At 39.4% G+C, this 16738-nt stretch overlaps 1 protein-coding gene across 1 annotated transcript in view; it reads right to left on the bottom strand.

Annotated features, from left to right (window-relative positions):
* The window catches only part of ptch1 (patched 1), a 65195-nt gene extending 50212 nt beyond the window's left edge, over nucleotides 1–14983 (bottom strand). The window contains exons 1-2 of the mRNA XM_014987171.2: nucleotides 14127–14983; nucleotides 12014–12206 (exon numbers count right to left, since the gene is read on the bottom strand). Coding sequence (XP_014842657.2) covers nucleotides 12014–12206; nucleotides 14127–14297 — 364 coding nt within the window. The 5' untranslated portion in view covers nucleotides 14298–14983. The remainder of the gene's footprint in view (nucleotides 1–12013; nucleotides 12207–14126) is intronic.
* Between the last annotated feature and the right edge of the window lie 1755 nt (nucleotides 14984–16738).

Raw genomic sequence — 16738 nt, 5'->3', positions numbered from 1 at the left:
TATTTGCGCATAATCATTCTGTTGCAGTACAATGGCGATCATGTAAAAATATCAGAAGGAAATCGCCATTATTTGGTCTTACTTGTCTTCTCTCTTTGTTTACTTTGATTTATTTAAGATCCATGTCATCACTCAGGACGCATTTAAATGCCCGGTCTGAACGACACAAGCTGGAAGATTGAAATTAGATCATATGAATATGCGTGAATTCAACATCAGTTTTATTACTAATCCCATACTGTTATATTGCATTTTTTGTTTTCAATTGTACACGTGGCTTGCATACTTGTTAGGGTGTTCTAATCACATGCTGCACACATGTGGTGTGTTATTTTAGCTATTTTAAATGGGAATAACGGTAAAGGAGTCAATATTTAGCTTCCACAACAAATTTAGCATTTTTTTGTTAAAATTTTATATTCTTATTTAAAAGGTATTCTAAAAAATATTTTACATAACAATATGTCCAAGTATGTTTAAAAAAATCTAAAAGGTTTTATAGAGTGTCCCAATTTATTTTATCTACATATTCATATTTTGTTCTTTTCCTGTCCATTTAATGCCAATAACAAAATATTTCCTCAAGTTATTGCACGTTAGTTTAGTAAATTCTTTTTTTGTAGTTAGGTACTATGAAAACAATCATGAAAAAGTCTAAATCTTACATATAGTTTAATTTACCTGTGTATTATTTTCATAAGACTATTTATTACATCCTGTTTCCAATAAGTTAGGTTCTGATCCCAGTTTTGCCATTTGACTCCTATTAAAACATAACAGATTATGATACTAAATCAAACTAAAACAACTCTAAGTGACCTCCTTTTGGTGAATGTTATTTATTGGAGAAACATAATCCCATTTCTGTCAGTAGAAGCCGAAAATTACCTTCCATCATCAGTCGAAGCAGACTCAAAATTTTGCAAGCTCTTTTAGGTACAAAACATCCAAAACTGCAATTTTACAACATGGGAAAGGGGTATTTAGTCAGCTCTCCATGACGTTTACCTTTAAAAATCTAACCAAACCGAAACATACATTTGCTGCCATTTTTATTGTTCTAATACAGACTCAGATATAAACTCCAAACTCCTCAATCATCTGACAGAAAATATTTACTCTCTTTTCATGCCTTACATGTGCTTGTGTGGTACTTTGCTGTTACTGCCAGATTCTGTGACGACGTGTTGCAGGAATTGCAATGAACTATAAAGCTATGTATGTAACTGTGGTAAGCCAGAGGGGCTGCATAAAATTCCAGCGACTAGCACACATACATACATGAAGACACACTTTGGATATGTGTGCAATAAAATTCTCCACACTGCAGCCTGAGATGTATCAATCCACACTCCAATCTCTCTAAGTCTACGGCAGATTCCGTGGCCAAAACACAAACACACTACTGCTACTATACTTCTTTCTCTCTACTCAAGCGCGCGCGTGCACACACACAAATGTGCTCCCTCTCCTGTTTTGTACTTCTCCACCCTCCTGGCAGCCAGCACTGTGAGGGAGGGAAGAGAGGAAGGGAGAAGGAGGGTAGGAAAGGAGGGAGGCCAGACCACCCTGCTCTCATGGCAGGGCTGAGTGTTTACATTGCCGTGGCTCACTCTGTAATACATCTGGCATTCTGAGGCCACTCTCTCCAGCCAGGGAGGGGGAGAGGCAGAAGAGGAGGGGGGGAAAAAGACGCTTGAGTAAAAGAGAGAGTCCATTCTAGCAGTGGGGAAAAGAGTGGAACAGAGGAGTAAAAGAAGGAGGTAAAGTTGGGGGGCATGGTGGTAACTTTCTACATAGTCTCATGTGGTCGGTCATTTGCAGGGCTCTGGTTTTTGAATAAGAGTGCCTGAAAGAATGCAGAATGTAAACAGAGCACTTGGAGGCATCTCAGGAAGTTGTTTGTGAATGGGAGTGTGCTCTTATTTGCAGCATGCGCGCGCACACACACACACACACACACCCACACACACACACACACACACACACGGATAACTTCACAACTCGAAATGGCAATGCACTTTAACTTTCGGCCAGGTAGGGCTTTCAAATACCGGGGAGCCAACTTGAGAAAACATCCCTGCAAAACTCTGCTTACAGAACCATAGGCTCAATGTTCCTCCAACGCCAAGTCCCTCACCAATCCGCCTGCGCTTTTCATCAACTCATAAAGTTTAACACAACACACGCAGGAATGTTATTCCTTATACCAAGGGTTTAATCCTGTTTGTGGCTAACTGATAAACACACACTTAATTGAGTGCAGTTTGTATGAGCGTCTGAGCGCGCAACTGAAGAACTACCGTGCAAGAGCAAAACAGATGACACGACAACGATAGGCGCCTAGAGTGACTTCTCAGCTAACTGGGAAAAATATTGGGTGTGGGCACACTTTTCTGTGTTCTCAGTGCTTGCGGTTCTTGAATGAAAGCTGCAGAAGAAAAAAATACTGCAGTGGGGGAGAAAAAAATATATAACATGCACGACAGGAAGAAGAAAGAGATAAAAAGAAAAAAAAAACACTCACACAAAAAGGGACGTCTAATTAGCCTGCACTGGTCAACCACCTCGTCATTCACAGAACCAGAACCTCAAAGCCTCTCTGCGTGCAACAACAGTTTTAGAATCTGTGTGTGTGTGTGTGTGTGTGTGCGTGTGTGTTTGTGCACATGCATCCATGCATGTATCACTGCTTTTATGCACATCAAAAGCTGAATAATTCAACCATGTAAAACCACAATCGTCTCAGCTGAAGACGCCACATTCTGGGAGGCGCTCCCCCCTCCTCTTCATCTTTCTCCACGAGGAGTTTTTCTGCAAGCACTTAACATTAAAACTGCAGTCTTTCTCACTACCATTCCCACCAAAACAACCACCAACTTTGTCAGCTCTGCTGTTAATCACAGCAAGCACAAAAGCAAAGCACAAAGGAAGTGGATGTGTCCTCTTTATTAAGAGCATTGATTGATTGTGTGGATAAATAATAATGAAATACTGCTATCTCACATATAATTTATTTTAATATAATTTTGTATATTGCATCTTTTACCGTGGGTTTTGATCCCTATTTGGAGAAGTCAAAATAAGGAAAAATGACTGATTAGAACTTGTACTCAAACCAATAGTTAACCATCAGCAATTTCCTGCTGAAACAAAATATTTACTGGCGTCACATAACCAGGACTTTGAGCAGTTTATAAAGGCATCTTTTAAAATCATTGACTGCAAAGGCGTGTATGAATAGTCTTAATCCAGTCAGACCTAGAACAGGTATGAACATGACCAAAAAAAGCAAAAGGACCAATTTGTGAAGGTGCAAAATGTTTACAGTGGCTTTTTTTTTTTTTGCAATTCAGCAAAATACCCACTTTAATTACACACATCAGTCAAATTATTAGTATTGTGGTTTAATTTCTTGTTACCACACACAATAATGAATCAAGCACATGACAACAACTCAATGTTTTTAGGCATTAAAGAATGGCTAAGGCGATTTGCTGAAGTTTGAACAGATCAAACTTCAGACAATTATGAAATGATTGTCTCATGGCTGGTACAATCATTTCATAAAGTGCTGATTTTCACACACAACTGTCTCTCAGGTTTACAAAAACAAAATCTGAAAAAGAGAAACTACCCAGTGGTTATCCAACAGACTTGCTTAAGATGAAAGACAGACCAACAGTAGCCCTAATAACCACTTGTACAAACCAAGGACTGCAGAACACATGCAACACTGAAGCAGATGAGCTGAACCAGCAGATGGCCACACCTGATGCCCCTTCTGTCAGAAAAGAATAGGAAACTGATGCTGCTTCAAACACAGATTAGACAATAACAAATTGAAAACATTTTGCCTAATCCAATGAGTAGAAATCTCAGCTGCTCAAATGGCAGAGAATCTGAATTTGGCACAGACCAACATGAAACCAGGAATCCATCCTGCTGTGATCAGAAGCTCAGCCTGGTAGTAGTAGTAGTGTAATGGTTAATGGGATATTGTTTCGTTACACTTGCAACCCCTTTGAACTAAATGAGCATTGCTTAAATCACAACAGTTAACCTCAGCATTGTAGTATTGTTACTGAGCACATCTGTTCCTTTATAAACAGATGCCTACTTGATGGCTATTTCATCAAGTTAAAACAGAATATCACAATTCAAAGTGATCTCAAACAGGTTTGTTGAACATGACACTGTACTCCAATGGCCTCCACCGTCATCAAAGCTCAAACAAACTGAGGTGATACGGTACAACAAGTGTTTTTGATAATAGATGTGCAAGGCCAAAATCCCTGATGTTTCTGACACCTTGCTGAACCTATGGGACAAAGAATAAAGCATCTGTGGAGGTCCAATCCAGAACAAACAAGGTGTACATAAAAGTGTCTTATGACTGTATATTCACTGAATTTAAAACACTGGTCACACACAGTGTATATCATACAAAGAAATCTGCTTGGAACCATAAAAATGTGGGAAACTATAATTTATTTTCAGTTAGGGTGCTCATAAACATCAGTTCAAAGATTATACCTCAGATTTACTGCCCTCTGCTGGACAGTTCTTTTCACACAAAAATAAAATAAAATGCATTTTCAGACTCCCTTCTAACAGTCAGGTTCAAAAGATGGACCTCTTCACATCAGTGCCTTGGTGACAGCTGCGACTTCTGCTGCATTTCTTGCAGCTCCCGCCCTGCACCCCCCTCTGCTGTGAGTCTTCACTCTGCACCCAGGCCACAGGCTGAGTATCAGGTGAGGTTTTAAATAGCGGGGCCTCAACGAGATGACCTCAGGGTCTCTGGAGTCCATGCCCGTGGCCCCTGGCCTCTGCACTTATGCACCCAAAGAAAGTGCTGCGGGACCCCAGGGCCTCTCGTCAGCCCGTAGCCATGAGACTACAATTCATGACTCTGTGCCCCCAAGTCCACACCATAAATCTGGGCAGTGTGAAGTCGTTTCAGCTTGAATTGGGACATTTCCGTGAATGCAATGACCTTCACTAGCACTAAGAACAACTCCAGCTCATCTGCTTCATCAAGTTCAATCTATGCCAAGAGCTTGTAAACTTTTTACCCACTTCTTGCTACTTCTCTTTGCCAATCAGCAAATTGAGGCGAAGTCAAAGGCGCAGGGGACTTTAGTAGTACAGTAAGCCGATGTTTGTTTGATACCTTTTTAATTAGAGGCAGGCAATGGTCTTATTTTCTTTACAATTTGGCCTCGGCTCGCCTTGGCCCCTTGATACTGTGAGAGATACCATAACTTGCTATTTGTGGCCAGGAAGAATAATAAATCCTTCGTGTTCCTCAAATTCGCGTCTCTTTTCTCTGACAGTTAATCATTACACTGATTTGAAATCGAGGGTGCATCTTGAGTTGAACACTCGCCATGAGGCATTTTCTCCAAAGCTGACTCCAAGCAATGTTTGTGTGTGGGGGAGATCAAGATAGGACATCACAATACTACAACTTCCTGCTGGAGCTAATCATTTCCTGTGAGTGGCACAGTGAAAATAAACAAGGAGCTTCTCAGCAGTGTGGATGCATTCTGACCTAAATCACTTTTTTTCAAAGAAAAGTGGACTTAAAATATTACTACCAGGAAGACATGAGTCAGTTACCAGTATACCGCAGTTTAAATAAGTTATGAGTCCAAAACATCAGAAATGTTCTGTAGCACAGTTTCTATATTTTAAAGTCCTATTAATGGGATGTCAGAGAAAGACCCGGAGAGACCAGGGTTTTTTCCAGCTTTATGGAGGGTAGCCTGATATAATCCTGCCCCACCCAAACCTATAACTGCCGGTCAGCAATCTGAAAGAAAACAACAAAATTAATATCATGCATAGAAGAACATCAAATTCAAAGTACGATTATCCATCACTCTTACAACGTTCCGAAACAGTCGGAGTTTGGGTACAACAGCAGATAGCTTGACCAGTTAACCAACTAATTACTACTGATGAGCTTTTTATGCTTGTATTATGGTATAAAGGGCAGAACAACAAATGTATATTTTGCACAATATGCACTGAAATGTATTCTAGATTTTTAAAATGTAATACCAAAATTATAATAAAGATAATATTAACAGCAATATTGTAGCTCATACTGAATATGAGTTACGAGAATATCATTTAAATTAGTAGCAATACTGATAAGCATTTACTTTAAATTAAAAAAAAAACTAAATTGTATGTATTTTTGTTTTACATTTTTGTATAAGAAATTATATAGCAAAAAAACATGTTATAATTACTTCAGATTATCAGGCTGTGAAAAGTGAAGGAGCATAATCCACCATTCCTCTTTAGATAAAATTTTAAAATGTAACTGCTAATCTATTGGTCACGTGACTGTCAAGAAGCTAGCTGCAGGCTAGACCAATTAATTAGTCAGCTAATATTAGCTAATGAACTAATGGCACTTATTTCCGGACTATGGAGCGCACCTCACTATATGCCGCACCCACAAAGTAAAAAAAAAAAAAAAAAAAAAAACTGGAAACGTAGTATATAAGCCGCAGGTATCTCCGCCGCTCTCAGTTTTTCACAAGGACGCAGCCTTTTATAAATCTGCTATTAAGAGCGCAGCCCTCCGTCTCCAACGCCGAACCATGGATTTGTTCACGCCGAGCTTGTATGCAGCGGCTATCGCGCTGTACTGCCAGATCGATAGCCTTCAACTTAAAAGCGGCATCATATGAACTTGTCCGTGTGGTTTCCATGATGAGGTTTCCATGATGAGGGGGTATGAGTTTGAAAACATTTCTCCGTCGTGCCTGCTGCTAGCATGTGCTTGTTGTAAATGAAAATCAGCACTTTCTTCTTTGATTTCCAATTTTGACTTCCAATTCTTCACTTCCTGCTAAAGAGCCCCCTGGTGGTTGAAGAAAAATCCACAGAAGAGCCGAACCGGGCTATAAATAAGCTTATGCTATAAGCATACCGGGCTATAAACCGGTATGCTTAGCCCGGTATAAGCATAGCGGTTCAAACTGTGAGAAAAAAGTAGCGGCTTATAGTCCGAAAAATACAATACTCTTATTATTTTGACATTATACATATATTTTTCTTGTATTATTTTTCTTTTTCTTTTCATCAACTTATTTTCTTATCATTTTTGTACAGCACTTTGGTGCAGTTTTAAACCGGTTTTTAAAGTGCTATATAAATAAATTTGGCATTGACATTGACAAAATGTATAAAGAATATTATTTTGCACGGTATAACTATTCTTGCACTTGCAGCGGTAAACTTTGGTTATTTATTCTTTATATGGATCCAAAAAAATACCAGACTTTAAACATTATATATGAAAATAATCTAATTGTAATAATCACATTTTTATAGTCATAGGAATAACTCCTGTCTTAGTGTTTCAATTAAATGCAGTTAGAGTATTTTTTGTTTCAAGTCTTTCTAAATACAGTGCTTCTTGTTGAGGATCTACTTTCCCATACCTACAATCAATTCCTTATTGCTTGAAAGATAAAATACCGGCTGTGGCGTTGGCACAGGGGTAAAGCGTGACCAACGTATGGAGGCCTTAGTCCTCAATGTGGCTGTCGCAGGTTCAAGATCTGGCCTGATGACCTTTGCCACATGTCTTCTCCCTCTCTGACAACTTGTTTTCCTATCTGAAAACTGTCAAATAAAGGCCACACAGGGGCAACAAAACCTTTAAAGAAAAAAAATACCGGTCCCTCCGTGTTTTCTCACAGTTCAGGATGTACAAGGAGACAATCACCCCTTTGCACGGGTATGTGTCTCACTCCCAATTTCTCTCTGTCACTTTGTCTAATAAACAGAACTTCCTGTGTCTGAGCATTTATAAACAGTGCAGAGAGAGTGCAGTGAGAAGAGACAACCCTTGCTAATGCTTTTGCACGTGACAACACGTAGAATAAACACCCGAGACAAGTGCTGTATGCAGTTGATGGTGGACGGCTGGGGGATTCTGGCTACAACCAAGAAAGCAGGCAAGAATGAACCCCAAATGAAATCATGCAGAGTTCCAACAGTATTGTAGCGTATGTGCGTCTGTGGGCCACACAGCTTCCCTAGGCAGGGTCGTCCATGGGTCGCCTGCGGAGGGCAGTTCCAGATGAAACATAAACAGCTGGTCTGTCCTCTTCTCCTCTCGCCTCTTTTTCTTCGTGGATGATGGGCCAGTTCCCCCAGCACGGCCCAGCACAGGGCTCCGCGGTCCAGGCAGAACTAATCTATCCCTCAGCTGTGCAGTCTAATCTAAACAAACAGATCTCTCCCTACCAGCATCTGGAACCCCTCATGCACTGGGACCAAGGAAACCACCAAAGCACTGTCTCCTTGTCAGTGTATGTGTGTGAGGAGGTCCCTTCTTGTAATCAAAGTGTGTGTGCATTTTTACTAATGTTTCCTAGAGATCCCTTTACCACCAGTACCTGGTTCACTTGAAACCAGGTGAATTGATTTTATAAAGAAACAGACTGTTTGGTTGGGTTTGCAGTTTTAACAATTTTTTTTGTGGTTGCCTTAAGAACAACAATAAATGTTAAGCGTGCTTCAGAAAAACATGATGGAATGCAGTCATATCACAGTTGCTTAGTTGCATCAAAACACAGTAAAAGTTGTAGTGAAGAAGCCAGTTTGGTAATGAGTAAGGGTTACTTTTTATGACAGAAATTGTTAGTATCAGATTTTTGACTGTGTGCATTGATTGAATTGTAGGCAAAAAAATGCATTTAAATGTATGATATTAAATCATTTTTATTAGCCATTGCTACCAGGATATTCTAAGAATAAGCACAAAATTGTTTTCCTTGCCTCCTTTCGTTTCATATGCTTTGTGTCAATGTACCTAACCACTAAGAGTCCATTTGTTTATCACAATAAGTACGGTAACTACAAAATGTTTAAATCTTACTCAGAAGTCAATTTAGTTGTACGGTATATTCTGAAAAATGTATGTTATACCCTTTTTCCATTGATTGTGATTCTAATTAAGGTAATCCATATGAGCTCAAAATGTTATCATATTTGGGGCATTTGCTGTGATTGCCTTTTTAGGCAAAAGATAACATTTATGCACGGTGTACATTCACACAGTGTTAGAGAACAAAGAGCCTGCGAATAGCTCAAATCTGCAAATACCTGAGACCTATTTTAAAAACATTTGTACTTGCCAATTTTAATCGTTCAAACACAAAATATACCCTAATACACTTCAATCAGTACTATTAAAGAAGCTAATATCTGCAATCTTCCATATCCATTACTAGGGGGGGGGGGCACAGCCAATCAGCACCAAGAACAAAGAATGACACTCCTGGAATACCAGCCAGTAGCTTAAGTAACATTGCATCTAGGTACCTCACCATCCAAAGCTGCATTTTCTTTAAAATATTTTAGATATGCTCTACAAAAATAATCCACAAGTAGGTGAATCTGCAAATACTAAAGCCTGAAAAAGCAGGGGTTCAAAAAATATTCTAAAAAAATTCACCTTATTAAACTGGTTCCTTCATTCAAATCAATTAAAATCATACTTTGAAACACAAATTTTTTTTGATGTTCTCATGAAAATAATGATGAGAAATGGTTCAAATCCCAGAAGTTACAAACTCAACCATGCTGGAATTTTTGGGGATTTATAAACAACAACAATTAGAGTTTATCATTATTATGCCAGGATGAGTAATTGTGATTTTATTGTCTATGCTAACTTTAAAAAATAGGTAATTGAATGAAAATTTCTATTTCTGATTCCCAGTACCTGTCAAATGTAGCGAAATACAACAAACTATGACTCCTGTTCATATCAAAATAACTAAGCATAATCCTGGTGGTAAATAATATCTGTTAAATGTAACTTATTTTCCCACGATTCAGTGCAGTAGACTACTGGTTTGATTTTAGAAAATTACTTTAAATTTTTGGTTGTAAAAGTTGTTATGGCAGGCGATTTCTTTTTGCATCAGAAACATCCATAAAACAACAGAAACTGCCAAAGTATTAAACTGCAAAGGAACACAGTTTTTCACGCTACTAATGTTCAAACAATAACATTTTTACTATTCAGCAACATTTCGACCAAATATATCCATTAAGTTTAAAACGCCTTATAATATGCAAACAGATCAGATTCTGACTACTGAAAAATATGGAAAGTGCACCAATAGTGCCAAAAAAGATTAATTTGCAGGCAAAATCTCATTTAGCAACAGTCATAGTAGAGCAACACAAAACTGTAGATCAATAAGTTGTCTGGAGTCGCATTAGTAGTAAATTTCAGCTTTCCACTTTTCTTTCTATAGGTTTTTGTTGAAAGAATCTAAATAAGTCATTTTAACATTTAAGACATATATGTCACCCTGAGTGTAGAGAATAAACCAAGAAAACTGGGTACCTGGTCAACTAGTGGCCTTTATAGTTTCAGTCGCTTTTATGTTTTTTATAGGTACTTTAGTAATATGCAGTTGCTTGTATTGTTTTTAGATATTTTTATATTCACTGGGTAATATTTTGTTGCTGTATAGTCGTAAAGAGAGAATTCCCTCACTGTGGGACTAAGACAGGACTAGTCATTCCCACCAAATGGACTTTCAACGCACACTTTAATATCTGATAAATTAGTTATTTTCTTTAGTCTGCTTACAGTCTATAATAGAAAAATACTATTATTAGACTCCAGTAGGAGGTTGATCATAGTTATGTTGGTTTTATCAGAGGTCATAATCTGTCATATCACATATCAGTCAATAAGCAAAACTGGTTTACAATTGTATTAAATAGAAATATAGAACCATGCAAAGAAAATATAATAAATACATTGAATTATTTGTGAATTTTTAGCCTTACTTAAGATTTATCTTCACAATTTTTAAAAATGTCAGCAAATGTTTATTTTGCCTAAAGAAAAACATTAAAATGGCAGGAAGACTGAACAGATTTATCCTAACAGCTAAAATACATTTTCTATCACTCTGCCATAACATACTGCATATCCTGTAACGCCTTCTCGCCCCGGTCCTCCTGATCGTGGTTCTGGCATGTGAAAACTGTGTGATCCTCTGAGTACAATCAGGAATGTGTGTTTGAAGAGGCTACTTTATGCACAAACCGTGATCCAACTGCGCCTGCGCAATGCATTAGAAGACCACTGTCTGTCAGACCCCTGCAGCAGCATGCTGCAAGGATGGACTAGGCCTGCAAGCCCAGGGGAAGAGGTCAGGAATCCGTCCGCTTTGATGCTTAAGCTTAAAAAACGTGGATTATTTTCACATAAAAAAGGAATGAAAGAATGGTATAAAGGTACAAAATGTATGCAAAAAAAAAAAAAAAATATATATATATATATATATATATATATATATATATATAAATTTATTTATTCAAATATACAGTTCAGTTCCAAATAGTAGATTATGTCTTTTCATTCATGAGTGGAACAGCCAACTTGAGCCATATGTACAGGAATGCAGATCAAAGAGGGAGAAAAAAACTCAGCCTCATGCCTTTACCCCCAAAGAACCACCCATGCATACACTCTCTTTCCCTCTTTAAAATTTCTTCATTTGCCTAAATTCTCTATAAGAAAACAAGAAGAAGACTGAGTGACACTTCCACCATAGCTCCTGTCCGTGCTCTGCTATTTCCCTGCAGCCAGAAACAAATCTTTTTGGAAAGTTGAGAGCTGTCCAAAACAGGACCACACACACGGCCTCTGAGCCTTCAACTGTTGGGGGCTGGCTCTCACACACACCAACACATACACACACTCACAAAATGGCGGCTTTGACAAAAATTTCCTCAACTCCAAGGGCTGCTTATGAGCCTAATTACAACCTTCTTCACGGGTGACGTTATTGTTACCTCTTGCAAATCCAACACAGTTTTGCTCGGCCACTTTCCAAGACACAAACTTTAAACAATTCTCCTTAAAGTCTTTATAGCTGGTGATTTTCGTACATACACTCAAGAAACTGTGCAACTGAGCAAAAAAGCCAATAGCCAAACATCGTCTTACCTTCCACCCAGAGTTTCTCCACGTCCGTTTCCAGATTAGCTGCCCTTAAACCCACGGCAAAAGCTCCAAAAATCATAAGGCCCACAACCAAAAACTTTCCACAGTTCTTTTGTATGTAACAGCCGAGCCTGAATAAAAATCTCTGGAACTTCGCTCTCAGCCACAGAGGTGCTTTTCTCCCAGTCGCCTTCCCCTGTGATAAGACAAGAGAATGAAGTTACTGCCAATGAAAGCAAACCGATTACACTTACCTGACCAGATAAAGCCATTGGAATACAGAAAAAGAGGTTATGTACACACATGATGTGAATAAAGTAACAAATTTTACCCACAAAAACACATCTGAGGAGGAGTTAACGTTGAATAAAGATGCACCAATCAGACTTTTCCAGGCCAAAACAGTTTTTTTTTTTTTCTAATAACTTCAACATATAGAAGAAGAAAAGAAAGATCAGTTTTAGAAAAAATATCATATTTTGGTATCTGACCTGCTGATCACAGATCGGAGGTGATCAATGAAAAATTGATTACCTCAATTTTTCTGAGGCGAACATACGAACGGCAACCACACGTCAGCATAATCTGATTTCTGATCCATTGATCAGCACATCTCTAGTCATTAGGATTCAATTTGATAATGCACATGAAGGAATTTCTAAACAATAAATCCCTTATATTGCCCTATCCTGGAACATACATATCTGGTTTATTGGTTATACATAGAGTCCTGTCACTTCACAGCTGCAATAATAAGCTATGGATAGAGTGAAACTGAAGAGTTTGAAACTGGCTTCCAGCTGGACCTCCAAAGTCGATGGAGGTAAATGATGGGAAAGAACCGACAACTTGACCTGCATCATTTCATGAAGATGTGCAATTGTGTACAAACTGGTGTCCTACTGTACAGAAATGGTTGACTCCAATAAATAATATCTACTAACAGGACATTATTTTTGGACTACTCAAGGGTAATAACCTATTGTATTGTACAAACGTAGACTATCCTTAATAACTAATTATTTTTCTCCAATTTTTTTAAATATACTTCACTACAACAAAGAAAAAGAAGTACTTCGTCATTATTTATGTATTGGGCACAAAATTATCTATTTACTGGTTCTGAATGTTAGTAGACTTCTGAGTGAAGGTCAATGCATGACTATAAGAATATAGTTTCCAGCCAAATACTGCATCCAGTAACTTTTGTGATTCTAATATTGAACACACTGATTTTGTGATTAGTTGTATCGCGCAGCTCTACTGTCAACTTATCATGATAAGTCTGTGGGGTTTTGACTTAATCTCTTTAGCCATTTTTATGTATGCCTTTAAAAGGCAAACTCAACAGGAGTTTTATATCTGAGAGCTTGAAACTTCAGTTATAAATACATGGCAGATATCCCACTGCACAGAGACTATTGTATTCTAAAGGGAAGCAGTCTATGAACTGTCCCTGGGGTGGCTTTCACTTCCACCGTTGCACGCCCCACACATCAATAGGTGATATTAAATACCCTGAAGAGTGCATGTGGTTAAAACCCACAAATACCACCACACACGTTCACACACACACACACACACACACAGACAGGCAGACAACCCTTCTCCCTGTGGAGCTGGCCGTGTGTTCCGGTCTGCATGGGGAGTGGAGAAGCCAACACCAGAGAGAGAGAGAGAGAGAGAGAGAGAGAGAGCGTGTGTGTGGTGTGTGTGTGTGTATGGGGGGGGGGGTTACTGGCAATATTTGTGAACGGAAGAGAACAGCCACATGGATTTTCAGAAGACTCATCCAAGCTGAGATACCTGTCAGAAAAAATATATGTACAGCTGTCTTTCCAATGTTTAATAGGATAAGATGCAATGTTTTTGCCATGTGCGTTATTAGTTTGGATGCAGTAGTTTCTGTATTGATAAACACAACAAGAAGCTTGTTTCACATGCGTTTGAAATAAAAATAAGCATCCCCCCTCCCCTTCTCGTGTCCATGCTTTCAAGCACGTCTTGTTACCTAGTAGTGACTGGACACAAAGTTTGGCCACTTTACCCCCTCCAGTAAATACAATGAAACAGGCACCACGCAGCTCTCCTGTAGTGAAACATGAGACATAAGCACCTCTGATATTTGCTCCAGAGCGAAGCCCGCATCGCAGTAACTCGGCCGCTGCAAATACTCCAAATCCAGCGGTGTGCCGCGGGTATAGTCCCCCCTGTTCCTCCGCGTTATCCTCGGCCGATCGGGGTCTCTGTTTTCCTGCTCGAAGGGCGCATTAGCAGCCGAGGCCATGTTGCGGGGACTGCGAGGTGGTTACCGTTTCCCACTTTATAGTATTTCCCCGAAAGCGTGTAGCGATATCCCGAGGCGACAGAGTTTCACTCGTGGAGACCTCACACCCGTGAAGTGGGACTTCATACTCCTGTTGGAGACGGCGAGTCAAAGTCTGCGCCTTCCATCCCAACATTTCGTGATCCGGAGGTCTCCGCCGCTCTCACCGCTTTCACCTTGTCTCTTAAAAAAGAAAAAAAAAATTGAAAAGGGGGGAAAAAAGAAAAGAAAAGAAAAAGAAAAAAAAACAGAAAGTTTCTCTCAAAAAGCGAGGCGCGCGAAGGGATTCCCACACACAAGTGGTCGCGTATGAAAGCTCGATGGTCGCAGCATTCTGCTGAGATCTATGTGGTCTTCCCCTGGGCCGCGCGTCACGGCCAACTCTGAGATTCAATAGAAGAGGGAGAAAAAGACCTCTCTCCGTTTGGAGGCAGAGAAAGGAGGAGGGGTGAGAAAAAAAAGACTCTAGATCCCGCCTCTGGGGCTGTCAGATCGCAGGACTTTCTTGCATCTGATTGGTTCCAGAAGGGCAAAAATTACTCAGCAAACACGACTATTATTAGCTGCTTAGCAACAGCTCACTAAAGTAGAGAGACCACCCAGGTGGATGGACCTCGTGTGTGCATCTCCGACTTCAGGGGGTGGGGACGGTGGGGTTCTCCGAGAGCGGAACCTCTCGGTGCGGTCAAGTTTCTGCACAGCAGTCCGTTGCAGGAGGAGGGAAGCATTTCCACTGGAGGAGATCTCAAGTCAGAGGAGAAGTCCCGGACCTGTACGTCGGAGGAGAGCTGAGGAATGTCAGAAGTGAAGTTTTTAACTCCCTACCCCTCACTGCCTTAACCATTATGGTTGTTGGGCCTCAGATTACAGTGGTTCAAGGGGAGGCCCGATACCCTTTGGTTATAAAACTGTGGCTAAGTGCCACTGGTTGTATTTGAGCTATCCTTTAGTAGGTATTTTTAGCAGTAGTCAGTTTGATATGAGTGATGTGGCTCTCCCCTCAGGGCGGCATGGCCTGCGGCATGCCATGTAAAAATGACAAAAAGAAAGAAAGAAAGAAAGAAAGAAAGAAAGAAAGAAAGAAAGAAACAGAAAAATAGTAATTTCAGAGAAAAAATAGGAAAATATAGAAAGGGGTTTTCTATTGCTCATTTGCATTTCCAGTGATGGTTGCCCTCTCTTTTTGTTCTCAAATGTCAAATTTTCAGAGTTCCCAATCAGGAATATAAACAATTTATTGTATATTCATGATATATGCCCAATGTGTGGAGCCCATGGAGCAACTGTGCATGTAGAATCCTGTATGGTTGGGCAAATCTAAAATGTAGTGAAGCTGACCTATATAAAGAACTCTTAAGCTCTTTTAACAATTTCAATCTCTAAACCAATAGACTGTATACTATGTACTCACTTTTTCTTCTTTCATCAACTTTAGAGTGACATCTGTATCGTTGTGGTAGCACCATTGATGTTTGAAATTGTGTGATAAATTCAATAATTAATCTTTCCCATTTTGATTTTTTTTTTCCTCACCAGAATTTGCTTCTACAATACAACAATAGAAGAAGAACTACCCTCTGGTAGCACAGAAGAACAGCTGCAGGAACTGAAATCCATTGGCATTTGCGTAAACAGAGTTGATTTGAACAGGACCACCAGACGCCACGCCTTACAGTGTTGACCTGCTGCCGGTGTGAGTGGTTTCATAGAAAAAAAATAGGGACATGTTTTTTGAGATGATGCTGAAACTACAGGTGTGTGTTGCACTTAAATCCAGGAATGTATTTCTCCAAAAAAAATTCTAGAAATTTCCTTCTGATTAAGCAGCTGTGAAAATAAGGGACTATCAAGTAATCATTTTTTGATGCTTGATCAAAGTGGGTGAGCAATTTTTTGTTTTTACTTATTTATGCAAAACTTGTCTTACATGTCCTTTCTGCTTCTTAAGTTTTCTTACATTAATGTATCTGTCTCCTAAGACAGAGTCGCTTCCTCCTTCAAGTAAACTTGTATTTTACCTGCTTTCAAAATCATCCCTTGCAGCACCTATCTTGAGCTGAAAATCTGCTTGCCCGCTCTACTTTGCTCTCCAGGTATGAAGTCTGGGGGGAAAAAAACAACTGCTATGAGAAATTACAAGCCACAACATATCATATACCACATTCAAGCCACTCATCTCTGGATTCTCTGCTCTGGATACAGCAGTTCTCCTTAAATTTATAAAAATGTATACTGTACAAAAATATTTTAATGGCCCCGCTCATGAGTGAGACAATGCTTTACAACAAAAACTAAGCCATGCTGCAATGCCCCCTAATGACAATGAACTGAAGTTTGACTTTGTGGGGTAAGACATTACTGGAAACAAGAGTCATAACTCCTGGACCATATCTGTGGGCCAG

The sequence above is a fragment of the Poecilia mexicana genome, unplaced genomic scaffold (assembly GCF_051168715.1).
Source record: "Poecilia mexicana isolate PSO_F unplaced genomic scaffold, ASM5116871v1 scaffold_9, whole genome shotgun sequence".
Classification (NCBI taxonomy): Eukaryota; Metazoa; Chordata; class Actinopteri; order Cyprinodontiformes; family Poeciliidae; genus Poecilia; species Poecilia mexicana.
This window is presented reverse-complemented; position numbering and strand designations above follow the sequence as displayed.